This window comes from Artemia franciscana, unplaced genomic scaffold (genome assembly GCF_032884065.1).
Source record: "Artemia franciscana unplaced genomic scaffold, ASM3288406v1 Scaffold_811, whole genome shotgun sequence".
In the NCBI taxonomy this organism is placed as follows: Eukaryota; Metazoa; Arthropoda; class Branchiopoda; order Anostraca; family Artemiidae; genus Artemia; species Artemia franciscana.
Window position 1 is genome coordinate 123,180 of NW_027068117.1, and position 20,802 is coordinate 143,981.

The 20,802-nt window shown below is 34.1% G+C and overlaps 1 protein-coding gene and 1 long non-coding RNA gene across 2 annotated transcripts in view; one reads left to right on the forward strand and one right to left on the reverse strand.

The window, feature by feature from the left end:
* Positions 1–4,029: 4,029 nt before the first annotated feature.
* On the forward strand, positions 4,030–15,389 carry LOC136043675 (probable E3 ubiquitin-protein ligase HERC4). The gene is made up of 4 exons (XM_065728569.1): positions 4,030–4,197; positions 8,183–8,331; positions 11,054–11,244; positions 14,634–15,389. Exons 1-4 carry the CDS (start codon positions 4,115–4,117, stop codon positions 14,787–14,789), a joined length of 579 nt encoding a protein of 192 aa, XP_065584641.1. The 5' UTR covers positions 4,030–4,114; the 3' UTR covers positions 14,790–15,389.
* LOC136043676 (uncharacterized) overlaps positions 10,930–20,802 on the reverse strand; it is a 54,456-nt gene continuing 44,583 nt past the window's right edge. Inside the window, exon 3 of the long non-coding RNA XR_010621685.1 lies at positions 10,930–11,167. This is a non-coding gene — a long non-coding RNA (uncharacterized LOC136043676). The remainder of the gene's footprint in view (positions 11,168–20,802) is intronic.

Sequence of the window (20,802 nt, forward strand, 5' to 3'; positions counted from 1 at the left end):
TATATATATATATATATATATATATATATATATATATATATATATATATATATATATATATATATATATATATATATATATATATATATATATATATATATATATATATATATATATATATATATATATATATATATATATATATATATATATATATATATATATATATATATATATATATATATATATATATATATATATATATATATATATATATATATATATATATATATATATATATATATATATATATATATATATATATATATAAGGGCTGAGTCGGTATATAAGCCAGTCGATATGGAGGTCGCTGTCATTATTGGATCTCGGAAAAAATCGTAACTCGGCCAGTTTCTTAATTTTTTTGCGCAAACTTATCCAGAAGTTGTCGCCAGATTTCCTCAGGTAATTTTTGCTTGTCAGGTTCGTGTGATGGAGCCGCCAGTTAAGTCTGACCATGGTGGAAAGAACAGCAGAAGTGAGTTAAATGAATTCAAAGTGTATTTCAATACTGTAGTGTAGTCAATACTTAAAAGTGTAGTCAATACTAGTCAATACACCCTTGGTGCAGCAATGATCAAAGTGTATTGTGAGTTCATGAACATACAACCAGATAAATTATTCTTGCTCTTCGTCTGGATCCCAAATACAAGCATCGACCCTGAAATCAAGAGAAACTCAGATACAATGAAAGGTTGCTATATGAAGAAACACCGAGTAAGAGTGGAAGAAACGAAATATGCACTGGAACAGATGAGGAGGAAACCCGAAACCTGGGAGTGTAGTCACCGCAAGTTTGATTGACTGCATGTTTGATAAAACGCTTGCACCTTCAATAAGCGAGGAAGAAGAGTCAGTAGATGCAGATAGATTAGGATCAGGAGCTGATTAGCAGAGCAGAACTGAGAAGGTCAAGAACTGAAAAGGGACAAGAGTTAAGGCCGTCACTGACAGGAAAAAGGTGTCCGTTTGAGTGGTGGTGAAACAACAGCAGTCGTTTCGAGGGACTGGCACAACTTGCTTCGAAGTATCTCTGCTGTCTGTCCCCTTTTGTCCCAAGCGGAAGAGTTTTCAGCACAGTCGGGAAAATTTAGTACGATGGAAGAATGTTTCTGAAACGATGAATACTGAAAACTTGCGCTTTCTGCATTACAAGTGGTCCCAGATTGATTGGCCTTGTTAAGCACTGTACGGAAAGCATGATAAACGTAAAAATGAAATAATATAATAAAACAAAATTATGATTGGAAAATGAAGAGGGAAACAAATATGAAAAATTTAATGTGTTTATATCAAAAGAACATTTATGGCTTTAAAGACATAAGCAATTTGAAAATATACTTAATGCGACAATTTTGCATAAATACATACAAATTTAAGTGTAGTTTGAAAATGTAGGATAGAAAAATATAGCTTTGTTTCGATTGTTTCGCTTTGTTATGATCGTTTGCCTTGATTTTATTATTTTATAGGACTTCTTTGTGGCTTAGCAATTTACAACTTCACAATCATCAATTTGCCATTTCCACTTGTGCTATATAAGAAATTGCTCAAGGAGCCTGTTGGTCTTGCAGATGTTGCTGATCTCTCCCCAAAAATTCACAAGTAAACAAAATGATGCAGTTGCCTTTGGTAATGATGTCCTAATAAACTGAAAAAAAAAACAGATCTATTAAAATTCTCTTCAAGTTTTACCATTTTGTATCCAGTGTTTCAATTGGTTCTGATCAGTTTAATAGTAGAGCGTGTTCTTCTTTTTATTTTTTCTTCTTCGATCGTCTTTTTCTTTTGAATTTTTCTTTTAAGTTCTCTTTTTTTTTTTCTTTTTTTTTTGAATTTGGTATTATCTGGGATTTTAATCTGATCAGTTGTTCACTTTAATACTGATCAGTTTAATAGTGGTCTTTTCGTGCTTTTATAGAAGTAACCGAGTAAAAACATTTACTTTATTTCCGGTGACACATTTTTTCCGTTTCTTTCAAGCTTACTAGGATTTTCTGTTTATAAAATGTTGGAATTATTATTTCTTTTAGTAAGAAATATACCCAGATGTCCATAAATAAATGCAAATTTGTTGAAAGTTTATTCTTTGTTATGGAAAAAAGTTCTAACAAAATTTGTTTATTTCTAGCAGCAGCTCTCCCAAATGTATCCTAATGGAGATGTTGATTCCAAATGTCCAATAGGCTCTCTAATATGGTATAAAATCCCCTTTACTCTACTTCAAAAATAATTACCCCCGTTCCATGACTTAGTAGCTAGAACAGGTTCCAAAAATCCATCTATAGTATTTCCTTTTTCTTTAAAAGTTGTCCTCAAGTAAAATTACCTTATTATCTCATCTTCATTATTAAACATTATAGAACCAGAATTCTTGCTTGATTTTTAGAAAGCCTCTATTCTTTAGAAAGCTACATTTGCTTCCAGCTAGACTGGTATGTATAACTGCTGTTTCACTTTGCGTGTTTCTGCATCCTGGATGGAAAATAATTCGGCCATTGAAAAATGACCGCCGTTCTTTAAGACACCATATTTCTCTCTTTTTCAGAAAAAAATACTTTGCCATTAAACTAACTTAGAGAGGCATATAATTGAATAAGAATCTTTATGTAAACATTATTCCCCGTACCCATCTATCCAAAACACTATAGTAACACTGTTATTAAAAGTTGATACACAATTTTGCGAAACGTATAAATTGTGAGCTAAAATCAGGATTCTTATAAAGAAAAACTTCTTTTGCAAAAAAAAGTTTGAAAGAAAAGTAATGAGACTACCACCAAAGATGAGTAGAAATAAATTCAAATAAAATTTGAAGCGTGAAAGATCGTAAATCATTATCAATAAATAAATGAAGACCAAAATGAAGAGAAATTACACTAAATAACCAAGTCAAGCTTTAAAACGAGTAGAAAATACCACAAAATGAAGTAGGGATGCCACCAAGGGGTCAGATAAGGGGGAGGAATGACTCCTACCCCCAGCCCAAATTAAAACCTCGATCGTGTTTGGCGTCTTAATTTAGTTTGTGTTCGCATTTATCAGCACACTGGATGATATGTAGGCACATTCTTTCACGTTTAATCTTCTTTTCTTCTCTTGATCTATATTTTGTTTGAAGCACCTGTGGTATATTTTTGTAGGCTTTTTTTTAAAGAATATTATTTTTGTCTGGAAAATTATATGTTATTATTTAAAAAAATATTTCAAAATGATCGTCGATTGGTGAGTTTAGCCGACTTTTAAGGTTTCTGCTTTCATTTTCTTTGCCCTTTTAGTCTCATCTTTGTCTGAATGAATCAATGTTGGTCCAATTGCTGGTACTTTTTTCTAGCATTATGTTCTTTCTCGAATATTGTAAGATATCAATAATTTCCAAGCCCAATAGACTAGCAATGGAAGAGTAAAGCGTTATCACTAGTATTACTTTTTCTCTCTTTCTTTATCTTAATTCTCTTAGAATCAAGTTTTTTTTCAATTGTTTGTATTTTCAAGTTTACTAGTTTTTCAGTTTTTTTTTACTAATGTTGTTTTCAGTATAGAATTTTTAGATATATATTTAGAAAAATTTCAAAGGAATAACCCATTCCCAAGCTTGATAAGTTCGCAATTGATGGTAATGTCTCTATCCAGCCCCCTACTCTTATTCTAGAGGCTGACTTTTTACTATTTTTCTCACGTGATATTTTCTTATTCTGAAGGATTTTAATCCATGCTTGTAAGGAATATAAGCAATGATTAATATGAAAGTTTGCTTGAATTTTTATTTAAGAGTATGGTTAAGTCTTCACTTTTTTTTGTCTCTCGTTGTCTCAGTTCCGTTTAGAAAAGGACTGGTATAATAAACCCCGCTTTTTTTGGGGGGGGGGGGGGCTGGGATATTTTATTTAGATCCTAGAATAGTCTAAAGTGTAGTATATAATCTTCGCTGCTTTTGAAATTTTTTCCGAAATCACTATTTTTCCCTGTTTTCTTTTTTTCTTCCTTTCTTGATCTTAGGTTTGTTTTTGTAAACGTTTGAGCCGTTTCTTTTTTTCCTCTTTTTAGGAGTCTAATTTCTATTCTGGAGTACGAAGGGGACGATTTTGAAGAGACTTTTTCGTTGACTTTCGATATGCAGCATGAAGTATTTTGTGAAGTTATCACTGTACCCCTCAAACCAGGTTTGGAAGGGACTCCAGTGACTCAGTCAAACAAGTAAGTGTCGAAATGGATGGGCTGGACTTTCAAAATTAGACTGTCAACTGATACTATTCACATCCCATTGATAGGAGGTATCCATAGTATTGGAGCGTGCGTAGCTCTGTTGGCCTCAGGCAGCTTGGTGCTGTAGAGAGTTATTAGTAGTAGTAGTAGTAGTAGTAGTATATTGGGAGTGTTGGAAGTTTTGGAGTAACTTATTTGAAGGCGGATCTTTGGATCCTGTACTGACAGCTAATTCATCGACCATATTAGAGAACTTGTTACACATCGGAAATCAACATCTGCCTTAGGATATATTTGGGAGAGTTGTCGCTAAATTTGTGTGAACGTTTTCTTAAGAGTGATTATTGTACAGTATAAGGCTGTTAGAACATATAAAACAGTAATAGTTTATTGTTTGATAACAAGCAAGTACAATTTTGTCCTAGGTATTTTGCATGGATGCTCGTGGGAGTCTCATAGGTGGCAACGTCTCCCAAGCTTTTATGTTTAGTTATTTTTATGGGAACTACAAGGAAATGATTGAAGATTTTAATCACAAATGGTCGATTTTTGGCGGTAGTATCTTAATCCCTTTTAAGGGATTTTAGCGATTAAGTATCTAACCCTTTTAAGGGATTTTAGCGATTAAGTATTTTTATCCCTTTAAGGGATTTTAGGGATTAAGTATCTTAATTCATTTTAAGGGATTAAGTATCTTAATCCCTTTTTAGAGATTTTAGGGATTAAGTATCTTCATCTCTTTTAAGGGATTAAGTCTCTTAATCTCTTTTAAGGGATTTTAGGGATTAAGTATCTTAATCCCTTTCAAGGGATTTTAGGGATTAAGTATCTTAATCTCTTTTAAGGGATTAAGTATCTTAATCCCTTTTAAGGGATTTCAGGGATTAAGCATCTTGATCCCTTTTAAGGGATTTTAAGGTTTAAGTATCTTAATCCCTTTCTATATCCAGACTTTTTAGTTAATTTTAAATTTGGTGAAATTTAGTCTGATATTTTAGCAGCTTGAAATAAGGCAATATAAAAATATTCAAATACTATGGTGATTGTTTTTTGCTCAAATAATTGACTTTGATTGGAAGAGGGTTGAGCTCTCGTGTTAATTGTTAAAGCAAGCTTTCGGCCTCTATAACAGGTCGACTATAGCCATTTAGTTTAGGTAGCTATAAAGTCAGCTGTAGGTAACGTTTTAAGAGAAAAGCTTCGTTTGTAGTTTTAAGATTGGTAAGTCGTGGCTTAAGTATGAAATGAGGTTAGTTGCTGGTTTCGAATTGAATTAGGAATTAACCAGGTTTGAGTTCTATCTCCATTTATATGGATAATTTCGATGGACTTTGATGTAAGCACTGCAATAATGGCAGTGAGAGAGCATGGAATTGAATGCGGGAGTCTCTCAGTTTTAGATTATGCTGATGATTTTAGTATCCTAGATGAAAATTTTAGCAAAATGAATGAATTTTTAAATTTTTGGAGGGTTCAGAATGCAAGAATAGGCAGTTCCTAAGAAGTCACGTATTTTAAAGTATATGGGAGGATATGTTTACTTATGCGAATAATCTTACGTTTGAGAGTGCCTTTATTGTCCTTTATTTCGTAAATTTAAATTTATCCGGAAAATATGATCTATTTCTTACTAATACTAGAATTTTGGTCTCATATTTCTAATTTGTGACTTCAAAATCCTTTTATGTCGAGTTTTGTGGAACCCAGGGAAACATTCATGAAAAATGTATGTGCTATGTTTTCTTCTTAGATTTTCATGTTAGCCTGGTAATGAATAAAAAAAAGCTCTTTTCAACTGAGAGTAAGGAGCAACATTGAAGCTCAAAACGAACAGAAATTAATCCGTATATGGAGGGCTTGCACTCGTCCTCAATACCTTGGTCTTCACTGTAAAGTTTTTAGCACTTTTACAAAAGATTTCTATTCTAATTAAACGGTCCTTGTGTTTCAGGAGTTGTTCTTATTAAATTGGGACAAATAGTCAAGCATAAAGAGCAAAGTATTGAGGAGGGGGCAACCTATTCATATATGGAACAATTCGTTCGTTTTGATCAACTGTCTAAATATTCGTTTTGAGCTTTAATGTTGCTCCTTAGTCTCAGTTGAAAGAAAAAAAATTGCTCTTTTTATTTAATTCCAGATTGTTATCCACATAAATAAATATTATCCAATCAGAGATTGTAAATCTCTGATTGATTGTTTTCCAAATAACGTCCTTAAATCTGGATCACCCTCCGTGAAAAATTATCTCCCTTCATGAGAAACTTCTCCGTAGAAAGTTCTTTGCGCGTAAAGTTCACCCCCCCCCCCCCATACAATGTCCTCTGTATAATTTCATCTTTGCTGGACCCCCCCCCCCCTCCCTGTAAACATTTTTTACGAATAATTCAGCCTGAAAAATTCTCCTTAGCATAATTTCATTTGAAAACGACTTCAAATTCTGATTGTTTTTCCGATAACTCCGGAAATTCCCCCTTCCATGAAAATTTTTTCCCAGAAATGCGAATCCGCTGATAATTACCCCTGGATAGTTCCCCCTGAACATCTCCTCATGCAAAATTGAGTTGGCAATGAGAAAGTAAGACAAATAAAAAGAATTTCGTATAGTAGTTCTGGCAAATCCTATCCAGTGTAAAATTTCTCCTGGAAATTTACCTCCTCACAGAAAATTCCCCCCATGAAAACCACCCCAAGAACAAACTCCACTTCCCTTGAAAATATCTTTACACTTCCCAATAACAAATACTATGTGCAAACAATAGACAAGTTTCGTAATTTACAGCCCTTTTCTCAGGGGCTTTGCATTTCCCATAAAGGTATAGCTATTGGATCTTTCAACTATGCTGAACAAAATGTTTATCTCAAAATTTTGATCGTATGACATTGGGGAAAAATGGGGCGTGGGAGGGGGATAGTTACACTCTAATCTTTTTGGTCACTTAAAAAGGGCACTAGCACTTTTAATTTCTGCTCGATTACATCCTCTCCCAACCTTCTAAGACTATTAGTTTGATGAGATCACCCCTGAAAAAAAAAACACAAATAGACACGCATCCGTAACCTGTCTTCTGGAAGAAAAAAATATAAAATTCCATATTTTTGCACATAGGAGTTTGAAACCTCTACAGTGGGATCCTCTGATACGCCGAATCTGATGGTTTGATTTTCATCAAGATTATTTGACTTTTAAGGGTTTTTTCCTCCTTTATGAAAATCAGTTAAATTTTCTAAGGCTCGTAGCTTTTGATGGGTTACACTAAACTTGATGAATCTAATATATTTGGAATCAGCATAATAAGCTGATTCTTTTGATCGATCCACTCATATCGGAGTGCCTCTGATTCCAACAACATGCCATATAAGGCATCTTACATGCAATCATCATTTAAGGCACCCATAAATATCGTTAGATGAGCATTTAAGGGGATAAGAGTATTTTTCCTAGAGAAGTTAAGGGGGGGGGGGGGGTTACAACTGGCATAAGGTGCTTTTTTATGCCACTATAATTTTTATTCTCTTCCTCTTTTTCCCTCTCTTCATGCAGGTGTGCTAGTGAACGTAGCTTATATTGCCGTTGCTCTTATGTTTTACATGTTATATGTTTTGTTCTGTGAAATTTGAGCTAGAATCTACCTGTCTGGATTTTTTTTCAATAGTATAAGCCACTTTACAATTATACAAAAAAAAAAACGAAGAGATAAGTGAAAAAAAAAGATAAAAACTAAAAATGAACATTTTCACAAAAAAAGAAAAAAAAATCTGCAACAATATTAATTTTAGACTGACAGAGAAAACAGAAAAATTAACAGCTCAATTTCTATGTTTCTTCTGTGTGTTGTTCTGTATTAATGTAATCAAAAAATTATTTATTTACTTACTAGAAGAGTAAGTATTTACTTATTTGATTCTTTTATGCTGCTACAAATATATCGTAATTTTTCTATATTTTTGCTTTCAACAATTTCTTACCTTCCAGGCACGAGTATGTTGATCTCTATGCTGACTACTTGCTCAACAAATCCATTGAAAAACAGTACGATTACTTCCACAAGGCATTTCATAAGGTTTGTGGAGGAAATGTATTGGGCTTATTCCAGTCATGGGAGCTGTTAGAATTGGTTGTCGGTAAGTCTTTTGGGGTGTTTTATTAATTACCGTACAATCCAACTACGAAGAGGTTGTTGTAGGGAGGGGGAATGGAGGCGGAAATCCCCACTTCAAAATATGTTTGCTTTGTAGGGATTTAGTGGGATTCATTTTGGGCATTTGCATCAATGGTCTAATCCGTTGCCCCTTTTAAATTAAGTTTTTTTTTGCTGATACCTTTTCGTTTTCTTTTTCTTTCGTCTATTCTGAATGTTTTTACATGAAATGAAGTGAAACTATTTGATATGTCTTATATGGATTGCTTGTGTCTGTCTAGGAACTAAGATTAGTTATGACACAAACAAAGATTAAATTAAAACAAATAGCTCTAGATAAAAGCAAAACTTTTAACTACTTAGTCGTCCAACTTCAAGTCTGTATGTATGTATGAAGTTGTGTTGTTTCTTGCAATATTACTGAGGAATGTTTTCAAGGCGTTAGTCTATTTACTTGTACAACCAATCTGCTCACTTTTCTTCTCAAAATTTAACTTTTTCCAAAAGCTGAAAAAATTGTTTTGAGCCTACGAATGAAACAGATACTACTTACTTTTAATTTATTATAATACTGCCTAAATGAAATAAATGGAAGTTAAGAATAATAATTCTAATAAAAGCTAGAATTTTCACCGAAAATGAAACTAAAAGCTGAACATTCGCTATTGGTTTGTAATAGTCATATGAATAAATAAAAAGTAAGGGTAAGTAAAGGATACGGCATTAGACTTTACAGTCCGTACCGGCGGTGCTGATCTCCGTTTCTTGGCCCTTCAGCCAGGAAGTGCAATGGGGATTGGGGGCCAGCCATCCTGTGCTTTCGCACACCCTTCCTGTTTACCTTCCCCTGGCTTTGTCTTGCCAATTGTTTTGTATATGTCACTTGTTGTTTGTGTCCAATTTCTATGTGGTGACGTTAAAAAGTTTGCCTTATAAAACTTATAAAGTGAGTTACTAGAACGCGAAACTGTTTTATTAAAGCACCAATTACAGTGAAAATGAATTCTGATTGTTTTATTTGCTAAGAGGAAACTGAAAGAACCCTATGAGTCTTAAAAAAGGATATATTGGAAATTCAGTTTTTAATGAAAAAGACATCACTAGACAGTTGCACACCTTTTGGTAGTCGCAGGTGCCGAATTGAAACAAAAGAAATGTTGGTGAAAATTCCTAAACACTTTAAAAGGTATAGGTTTGATTCGAATGGGTAAAACTGTGACGAAAATGTCGCATTTCCTAAAATAGTTCATGACCAAAGCACAACCAAAAGAAGAATCTTCGAAGATCGTGGTTTTCCGGCATTACTAGACGTTAGATAGTAATGGGGCTTAAAAAGATGTTTTTATTTGATGTCCTCGGTACTTAGGCATTTGTCCAAAATAAAGTTATTTGAAACGAATAATGATATACTTTATTTTTCCAAAAGTTCTTTCAAAGAATATTGCTGTTTTAAAACTTTTAGTCCCTGTTGCAGCATTAGCCAGCCATTGGCAATTTTAGCGGGGAGGGTAGAAGGGGCTCTTGCCCTTGGCTCAAAATTTCAAATAAAAAATCTGACGGTCCTAATCATTTTGTAATTTTTCAAATTTATTCTTATTCAAATAAATTAGAGGGTGCAGTTAATAAATCAATAATCAGTAAATTAATTAAATAATAACAATTATACAAAAATAATGAATAATAATTAAAAATCAAACTGTTAATTAATTAATAAATTGAAAATAACTTTCTAATGAACGAAAATTCTCTTGAAAATTTCTGCGAGACAGGGGGATGCGCTAATCAATATTTTGCCACAGGCCCAAGAGAAGCAAAGACTGCCAATGTACCCAGCAGAACTAAAAAATCCACTTTATTATTTCCTTACTTTTAATTTTTCAATTCCTTTTTAACTTCCATAATTTTAATCTATAAAAAACCTGCATCAGAAAAGGGAATTTCACAAGAATGGAAACTGGCAATAATGTCAAAAAGAAAAGTCATAAATGCCATCAAGCATTTGGCAACTTTGTTTCATCCAAAAATGTTGTATATTTGTCTTTTCAGATACCTAAAATATACAAAGGAGGGTAAAGAAACAAGGATTAACCTTCTGTGGGCATACGAGCAAGTCCACTACCCTACTTATATTGCCAAAATTCTCTCAAGCAAACTTAGGAGTATTGTGGACAGACTAGATTTTGTCTTGAAATAATTCTTAAAAGTAAAATGTACTGATTAATTATTACTTATAGAGAAATTTCAGCTTCAACCCTGTTGCATTTAATATTAATCCTGTCATAAAATCGGTCGTCTTTGAAATTTTCTAGATTTTTAATTAAGGCACCAGACGTTGCATCATATATGGTGCTAGTAGGTTTTAATCCTTATCTTCCCATCTTAAATCACCAAAGATCCAAACTCTCAAAAGTTTTTCCATTCTCTTTGGTCCGTGTTTTAAGTATAGGCACAAGTCTTATTATTTGAAAAAGTTTCATTTTAAAATAAGTGCTAATCTCTTTTTCTAAAAGTTGTTTATTATAGTCTCAGATTATATTAACTAGTTTCAAATCCTGCGTTATCTATAAAAAAAAACTTCCAAAATCAAAATTGTTTCTTGAAAATAATGCACAATAGCCTATATAAGTCATAAAACATTGGTATTTTTGGAGTTTCAAAAGATTGTCTCTGCTCCATGTAGAAAATATAGGTAGTTAACTTTTCAGGGAGTGAAAACTATGACTGGCATGAGCTTCAAAGATCTGCTGAGTATAGAAATGGCTACAGTGCAGATCATCCAACGATCAAACTCTTTTGGGAAGTCTTTCATGAGCTTAAACCTGAGGAAAAGAAAAATTTCTTGAAATTCTTAACTGGATCGGACCGCGTGCCAATCTTAGGAATGAAATCTGTAAAGGTATAAAATTTATATAGTTTAAGTAAAGGAGAATGGTTTGAAGTCCAGAGATTAACCATCCTATGCTTTTCAACATTTAGCCTGAAATAGTATAATCACTGTCGTTCTTCAATAGCCATTCCATTCCTGTATTCCCCTCTGTGGAACTTAAAAAAATTGCGCTAGAACTAAAAAAAATTCTACTACCTAGTTTTAAGCTATTTGAAGGGCTAATTTTCCACCCACCCCCCACTGAGTGCTTGAGTAGTAGAAATTATGAAAATCCCGAGCACATATCGCATGTGCCTTTAGGGGAGACAAAGGAATCCTCTTAAGAAGGGTCGGGATCACAGAATTCCGTAAAAAACGTGCCTAGAAAATGCAAAAGCAATGCTTGTCTGTTTGGAATTGGTCTGCAGGATTACTCATTATGATTATGTAACAAATTTATTTGATGCCGTTCCTTTAGTTTGTTTTTTTTTTTTTTTTATTCGGAAGTAATTCGGATGAGCAATGTTATGATCCTTTCGTGTGAAATGGAAAAGACATGGATTATATCAAAACTAAGTTTTTCATCAGTTGCACCATTTATTATACAACCTGTAAGTTGTGTCAATTTATATTTGTTAGTAATAAAAAGCGTAGAGTCGATTGCTTTTCCGATCGAAATTTTTATGATTAGGTAATACGACTAGCTGTGAGATTTAAAATTAAGAGACTAGAAGACATTTAGAAGTTTTCCATACAGTCGTGTCGAAGTAAAAGAAGCCCTTGCAAGGACGTAAACTCTTCTGATTTAACAGGGGTTTAACAGCAGATGGATTTACTAACTTCACAACTAGTCTGGCTTTCTCCTTAAGAGACTTTATACTCCACAGCTGTTATTAAAAAATAGGCATTCATATAGTGACACAAGAATCAGTTGAAGTAAAGAAGCTGCAGGATACAGACTGGGAGTGTGTGCCTGAGCTTCCGTAAAATGCCCATATTCCCATCAATCTTAACTTCAATGCATTAGTTTGAAATTTGTAAGACAAATTCTCGAAAGAAAAAATTCCAAGGAATCGGACGTAACCACTTTCAGATCTAAGAAGAGTACCATGTGACGAATGTATCTCATGAAAAACCTTAAAGGCTGTAGAAATTTTGGAAAAGAAATAAATTCTGACCTCGAAACAATAAGAGCCAAACTGTTCAACATTAAATCATGAGCTCTCTCAAACAAAGCCAAAAGATTTTCCTGCCAAGCTTGATCAAATTCTGTAGGTACTCATCAGCGAATGCAAACAGGCTGTCATCGGAATCTCACTTGAGCCTATTTTCATTAGCAGCATTTATTAACTCGCTATACTTCTTGCACTCTATAATACTTTAAAAAAAAGTTTTAATCAAACTATCGTGTAAAAAGCACAGGCGGAGGTGGCAGCCCCCTAACCTTTTACAAAGAAACAGGGCTTTGTGTATTTTTTGTTTTCTTGAATATTTAACTTCACTTTGAAATCCTGTTTCGTAGTTGTCTAACACATTGAGGATTGTAGTTTTATTAAAGTTCCAAAAACAGTCCGACTTTCAAGGGAGTGTTATTAAGGAAACATTAGAAATTTGCAACAAAATAAGAAGTATTTGAAGTTTTGTTTATTTTCATTATATTTTTAATGAATTCTGACAAGGAAAACTTCATTATGAAACGTTATTTCTTTAGGGAATACCTTTTATACTTTTTTCTAAACTAAATACTAGGCCTACCTATGCAAGTGGAATTTCTTTCCTTTTTTTTCTTTCCTAACTCTGATTAAGAAACATTAAACTTTCTGTTACTTTTTCATCAGTTTGATTGTGTGTGATAAGATTTTGAAAATTAGTTCATTATTGTATAACTTAATTTTTTAAACTCCTTTCGTCACACAAATCGCTGTTTAAACCATTGTCAAACCCCCTTCAAAAAAGTACGGAGCGTTAATTTGACACCCATGATTTATGTGTACGGAACTAATAATCTGGTGGAACTAGAAAAAAATCACGTTTTAGTCCTTCGGTTTGAAAATCATTTGACGTTCAGGTTTATAAAGCAAACCGTTCATGTATAAAATGTTACTGACTAACACGCGAACGACTCCTGCCTTGGATTGGTGGATTGGACGGTCTAGGGAGGATTAACTTGTATAGAGCCTCCTAAAACAATTCGGCTTTTATGGAATTTGTATTAGGGGAAAATTAAAAAAGGGCAGCGCAATCGGAAGTGTCTGAAGGCTAGTTCATTTTTTTGACTGTAGAAATATTTTTATTTTTGAGGAAAAACAACAATTTTTTAATTATGGACCACCCCTACAAACAGCATTTCTTTCTTTTCTGCCCTTTTTTTACTGCTAACATTGTAAATCCAAAATAAAACATTTAACGTTTAGTTGGGGTTTTTTTCATCAGTTTCATTGTGTAAGGTTACTCTTTTAAAATGAGTTTATTCAGGTATAGTGTAATATACTTCTGAAACTTCTTTCTATACCCAAAGTCTCCTTAAACCATAAGTAGAATCCCTAATAAAAAATTGCGGTACATAATTTTTGAAACTATCATCTGGCACTCACACCTCGTCCTGGTTCTGCCACGCTTGTTGCAGACCTGACGACTCTTTTGTCTCAAAAGTACTGTGTTACAATCCAATGTTGGAATGAAAAAAAGCCAGAAAAGTCTGACTAAACATACTGACATTGAACCCTTTTTACTTAAAATTACCACCTCTATGACTCGGAACCTAGTGTGATCTGATGATTTGCTATATCGTTTTACCGGGGAGAGAGGTCACTTAGCTGATTGAGCAGATGCAAATACTATTTATTACTTCTAGTGTCCAATATATGAAGTATAAATTTTTTTGGTTGTAGATTTGCATTGACGCCACCCGTGGTGGTGACGCCACCCGTTGGCTTTTTTTAACTTACGAGTGGGGGGTCGGATTTTAATTAGTTTTGATATTTAGAAGGACCTCGTGTCTCAGAGCTCTTATTTTAAATCCCGACCGGCATTAATCTATTGATTCTTAGAATTTTGCTAGAGCTCATACCATTTGAGCTCTTGGCTCTTAGCTCTTTCGACCTCGTCACAAGGGGATAGGGGGGATTTTCCTCAAGGGGAATATTCCGAGGGGGGATTTATATTGTAAGAGAGGGGGGTTAGCAAGTGAAAAATCAAATTTTATTTTCACTGTCCTATGTACTTGAATAGCTGTTAATCTAATAATAGATTGAAACAACTAACCCTTCAACAACCCATTTGTATTAAAAAAAAATTGTACAACTAGGCCAGGATCGCTCTTATTTGGAAGTAAAAGACCTGTGTCTTTGAGCAGATACAAATACTGTTTATTACTTCTAATGTCCGATACATGAATTGTATACTTTTTTTGGTTGTAGATTTGCATTCAGCCAACGGGTGGTGGTGACGCTTTTCTACCAGTTGCTCATACCTGTTTCAACCTACTTGATCTACCACAATACCACACCAAAGAGAAGCTTAGGTACAAGCTTTTGCAGTCTATTCAGTGTACCGAAGGTTTTGCTCTTGCTTAGTTTGTGGCTTATCTGTTTTGATGCAATGCAATCAAGTGATTTTACTTCTTGTTCGTTTATTGTTCGACATTTTTGAGTTAATAACGTTCAACCCACAGAATTTGAAAAATAATTAAGTGCCTCAATTTCAAAATTTACTTGTTTTACCAGAAGTTTCCCAAGCTTAAAAAGTTACATAAAAAGTTGCTTAATTGCTTATTTGTTAAATTCAAATTGTTTGTATTTTAATTTGTTGCCTAAATGCAAAGTAGAAATCTATATCTGTCTCCTGGAGATTTCACTGGTAAAGTATTAGCGTAGCAGCTAGAGTGTCTGAATTTTTGGAAATTCTTTTGTAAAATTCCCACTCCTCCTGAAAAATTCTCTGATCCTCATCCCCCCACCCCTCAATCCCTTCCATCTCTCTTTTAGGATTGGACGCATATGCAAATGTATTTTGCATAAAGAATGTGTTAAAGTGCTTGTTTAACCAAATTTGGCATTGTTTACTTTAATTTCTACTCAATCTCATAAAAAGACTATGCACGGCCTTTGTGAATTATAAGTTTTTGGGTCCTGTAATTATTCCTTTCAGAGTAATTTTATTTCCTTTTAGCATCGTGTGGGTAGTATTTATATATATATATATATATATATATATATATATATATATATATATATATATATATATATATATATATATATATATATATAACTATATTAGTCATATGATTGAAAATTATTGATAAATATTGTAAAAACAGGACGGAGGTTAGTGATTCATGTTTGGAGTGAAGGGATGTAGAGTGAAAGTTTACTGAAGATTGTAAAAAAAACAACATTCTATGTGGGATTTCTATCGAAAATTGGCAAAATTTCAGTGAGGAGCACAGGATGGTTTCAGAAGGGAAAACAGCCATGGTTTTGCTATGATTTTGCAGGGAACACTATTTTTTGATTTCATTGCTTTACATCTGTGACAAATTTAATAAGCTTTTCATGTTGATCCTTACTTCTAGAAAGATAAACAATCCACTTTTTGTAATCTGATGGGTTAAAGAATATTCTGTGTGGAATTTCAAGCCAGTAAAAAGAGTAAAATGCACAAGATTTTATTGTTTTCTTTCTCTGTCCTAATATTTCATAAATTACTATAAAATCCATTGAGATTGCATTTTTAGTTAAAAAAAAAAATCTAAACTATAGCCTTACCAAAGTAAGCACCAATGTTTATGGTATTTAATTCGGAAATACCACTAAGTGTATATGCTAATAGATTGTTGCTTACACAGCGTCATCTAACAGAGAGGCTCCCAGACAAATCATACAACAATTTTAAAAAGTGGTGTCCACAAAATTTAAAACAGACGTTATCAGTATTGCGGGAGACTAGTTGTGTATTAAAATTAACTTTTCCAAAAATGTGAGGATTAAGAAAAAAAGCTAGCTAGATCAAGTCTTATTTCACTAGAAATGGCCCTTCTTCTTGTCTTTAAGTGTGACATAATTGCGTTACTGTTTGTTACAAAAGTATTATTCAAATTTCTTAAGGCTAAAGGTATGCACGTTTGTTAGTTATGTTATTTCCTCAAACGTTAATTTTTGGGAAAACAGCGTTTGGAGAATAGATTAAAACATTTTTCATAAGCTTTTCTACTATGTCTTTTTCCCCAAGCTCTTAGTTTAAATTTTACCAAAGTTCTTAATCATTGCTTAAATTTTAAAGGTTCAAGGATCATTCAAGTCATACATAAAATTAGGAAAAAAACTAGTTTTCGTTTCCCAATACGAAAATTTTTTCTAACGACGAAATTGGTCGAAAACACCTTTTTCTTGCGATGATGCGGTGTTACTTCTCGAGGTGCTTTATCCCATTTTCCTAGTGCGTGTGAGGCCTAGAGTAACCGTATGTATGAAGAAGTTGGTCGGGTTTTATATTGATTGGAAATTTAGTAAATTTGTATTTTAGGGTATTTATATTATACTCTTAATACACTTTCCTTAAAAAAGTAATAATATTACGTTATGTTGACAAGACATCTCCTGTTTCTGAAGAGACTAGTCTTCGCCAGTTATGGACAGGCTAAATTAACCTCCCTTTTTGGTTAGCTTCTCCCCTTACGAATCAGATATGGGGAAAAGCAACCAGCCATCAATTGAAAAACACAAAACTTTTCTCAGTTCTTTTATCCCTCCCTAAAAAATATCTTTGTGGAATATACAACCTTTTGACTTCTTGCAGCCAAAATTGGGCTTTAAATTGTAAACAGTTTTTCGATTAGCCATAAATTAATCTCATTTGCCGCTTGGTGCGCTGCAAGTATTTTTCTTAAAATTAGAAGTGATCGCGGAGATAGGAAGAATTTAGTGTTATATACAGTACTATATGGTATGAATTATAAGTGGCTTAAGTATCAAACATTTGTACAGGCTCTGGTTTGAAATTGTTTGTTCCTGTTTACTGTAAATAAAACCTTTATTTTGTCAGTTTTTTATTCGGTCACCGATGTACAGTAATTCATAATTTATATTTATAATAAAGGTTGTTCATTTCTTTTATTTCATTTATATTTATCTTTTAATGTAAATAGCAGAAAACAATCTAATAGGTGCAATCCTACAGGAAAGACCGTGTAGTTCAATGGTTAGTGTCTCAAGCTGCCTTGGTTCAGCCCATAAACCTTGACGGTTCCCTTCAAGTACCAAGGACAATGGAAATAAAATCGGATAGGTTAAGTGGAAACTTACAAAACCTTGTTTGCCTTTCAAATATGAGGAAAAATCAGGAATTCCATTTTTAATGAAAAACACCACTTTTAATACCTTTCTCTTTAAAAGAGGTCTTTTCACTTTAAAAAGGCCATTTTTAATGAAAATGATCTCTACATGCAGTTACGCCGTGTTTGGTAATAGCGGGTGCCAAATTAAAAAAAGAGGTGAAAATTTTGGGAAAATAACCTAAAATCCTATGCCCCCAAAAACAGCTTAAGAAGGTTTTGTTTTCTTTTGAAGGTTAAGTTGTGATTTGGAATCAGTAGATAGCTAATTTTTGGATCTTTAGGGACAAAAAGCCTTTTCACTCTTTACTTGAGTACTCAGAGTATTTACCAGCTATCTCTTAGACCAAAATACTGAAAATCGAACATGACATCATAACCCCTACAGCCCTTGGGGTAAGTTTTGTCAGTTATATAACCTGCCAACTGATTATATAAAAGTTTAGTTATTGGGAAAAGAGGGTATTTCTGATCTTGGGAAACGAAGGCATATTTGACTTTCTAAAAATGGTATGGGTATTAGGTAAAACTTTTGGAAAATATTGAGGGGGATATCAAAACACAATATGCAGGACGATTTTAAAAAAAGACAACAGCAGTATTTATGGAACAGTTAAGGGAAGGAAGATGAAACTTAAAAGACATGTTTAAAAGGATGTTAAAGAGTAGAAAAGGGCAACCAGCTTCCTCCTCATAGCCCCTTTTTCGCTTTTAGATGCCTTCTAATACTGATAGAAATCTTGAAAACCATTTCATTTAAGATAGTTACAACGTCTAATATATATGCCTCTGAGAATCCCGTGTCCCCTCAGCCCCCGGGACAAGGAATGCATATTATGCAATTTGTCTATTTTCTACATGCTGGATTTATCGTTGGGAAAGGAGGTTAACGTCTGATCCTTGGTGTATCCGATAAGACTAAGGATATTGAGGTGAAACTTCGGGAAATGTTAAAGATAACTTTGAGATAAATTAAAAGAAACTATCTGTGTCGAAGTTGTAAAAAAAGTGTGTCTGCAATACCTTAGAAAAGGTTGAGGGTTTTAACTTGAGACTTTCAGCGTCAATGCTGCTACTACTGTTGCTGCTGCATGTGCGACTGGTTGTGGCTACAACTGCGACTACTGACTGTGACTACTGTGACTGCTTGAAACTGTCATTAAATCTACTGGTAACCACTTTCAAAGAATACCAAGGGAGGTTTTGAATAAAGTCAAAACAAAATATATGCTTGATGATCGACAAAACGGCGTGTCAGCAATATCTCAAGAAAGGGTCGGGGTATTAACTGGAAACTTCTAGGGTATGTTGAACAGTGCTTTGAGGGTAAAGGACCCCACTTGTCTTTTTTAGACGCCTTTAACACTGGTCAAAATTATGAGATAGCCACTTTATTCAAATTAGGCAATAGACGTAATAAGTATACGTTCCTCTGAGAATGTAATGCTCCCAGCCCATTGAGAAAAGATAGCAAATTGTGCATTTTGCTCATTGTTTACATACAAAATTTATCGTTGGGAAAGGGGGGAGGGTATATTTGATCCTGAGTGTGTGACAACGGGCTGAGAGCATTAAGATAAAGCTTCAGGGAACGCCCAGGGAGATGTTAAAACTAAATAAAAAAACAGTATGAAGGGGAAAAAGATCAAGTTTGAAAGACTCAAGTTCTTACTAGTGGTGCTAGTCTTCGTTTCACGGACTTTAGCCAGAAAGGACATTGGGGGTTAGCTACCCTGTGCTTACGATATTCTTCGTGTGGACTTTCTCAAAACTACTCCAGGTACACGTTTGGGGGTTATCTGCCATATCTTAGGAGGGGATAAGGGTATTTACTTTTAAGTTTTCAAAATAGTAGTGTCTAGTATTGCCACTACTACCGTGATCGGAACTAAGACTACTTGCGACTTCAACTTTTGCGAAAGCACCTATGACTTTTTTAGACTACTCGCAAATGTGACTACTCGTGACTTAAGTCACCTCCACTAGAGATTATGGCTGCAGCTACCTTCGGAGGTCACTCGAATACTAATGAATTTGACAACTTGTGATAGTGATTAAGGCTACTTGCGATTGTAAGAATTAAAAACTACGACTGCTTGCAACTGCTACTGTTTGTGACTGTGACAACTTACAGCTATGACTGCAACTATTTGAGCCTGGACGAATACTTACGTCTAAGACAGCTTGCAATTGTTGCTGCAAATACGAATTCAACTTTACAGCTTCTGCGGCTACTTGCGACTACTACTGCAATTAATGGTTGCTGCAATTGTGCCAAACACACTGAGTGCGTGCTGTCTGTCAAAATGGTGTACCAGTAATTTCTAATCAATAGCTCAGGTTAGTAAGTTCAAACTCTTAGGGAATGTTGAAGAGCTGTCAGTGCGCAACCAGCCTCCCTTGACCTTTTTATATGCTCCTTTCCCTCATCACTGATCGAGATTTGGAAAAATGGATTTCGTTCAAAAAGTTTAGTACTTGTAGGGGATTTATCCTTGGGAAAGAGTCAGAATATTTGGTCCTGAGTATGTCAGAAAAGGCTGAGGGTACTAATAGAAAACTTCAGAGAGGGCTTAGGAAGATTTGAACCTAAATCAAAAGACAGTGTGAAGGGTTAAAAAAAAAGATCCAGTCCAAAAGACTCTAGTTCAAACTAGTGGTGCTCAGCTGCTTTTCACGGACCTTTGGTTGGAAATGGCAATAGGGGTTAGCCCGGCTGTACTTACGATACCCTTCCTTTTAACTGTCTCAAAATTTTTCCAGGTACCCATTTAAGTGTATATCTGTCATATCTTAGGGGAGGCTACATATATTAACTTTTTAGTTTCCAAAATGGTTTTGTCTAGTATTGTGAATACTACCGTGACTGCAACTGTGACTACTTGCGACTTTAGCTTTTGCGACGACATCTGTAACTTTATTAGAATGCTTGAAAATGTGACTGCTCAAGACTTTGACAACCTCAACTTGAGGCTGTACCTTCAGCTACCTGTGGTGGTTACTGTAACTAATTGTGACTATAACTAGTTTTGACTGCGAAGAATAACGAATTTGACAACATGTGATTGTGATTAAGGCTGCTTGCTACTCTAACAATTTGTGACTAAGACTGTTTACGAATGTGACTGTTTTCTACTATGACAGCTCCCAACCATGTATGTAGCTGCTTGAGCCTACAAAAACTTGCGGCTAAGACTACATACATTTACGACTACTAATATGAGCGACACTCGTCTGATACTACTGCTACTTGTGAC

What these genes read in the sequence shown, in the direction of transcription:
- LOC136043675 (XM_065728569.1), top strand. Translation starts at nt 4,115, where the DNA reads ATGCAGCATGAAGTATTTTGTGAAGTTATCACTGTACCCCTCAAACCA. An exon ending in CCAGTGACTCAGTCAAACAA is followed by an intron (nt 4,198 to 8,182) that starts GTAAGTGTCGAA and finishes CTTACCTTCCAG; the next exon opens with GCACGAGTATGTTGATCTCT. An exon ending in TAGGAATGAAATCTGTAAAG is followed by an intron (nt 11,245 to 14,633) that starts GTATAAAATTTA and finishes TTTTGGTTGTAG; the next exon opens with ATTTGCATTCAGCCAACGGG.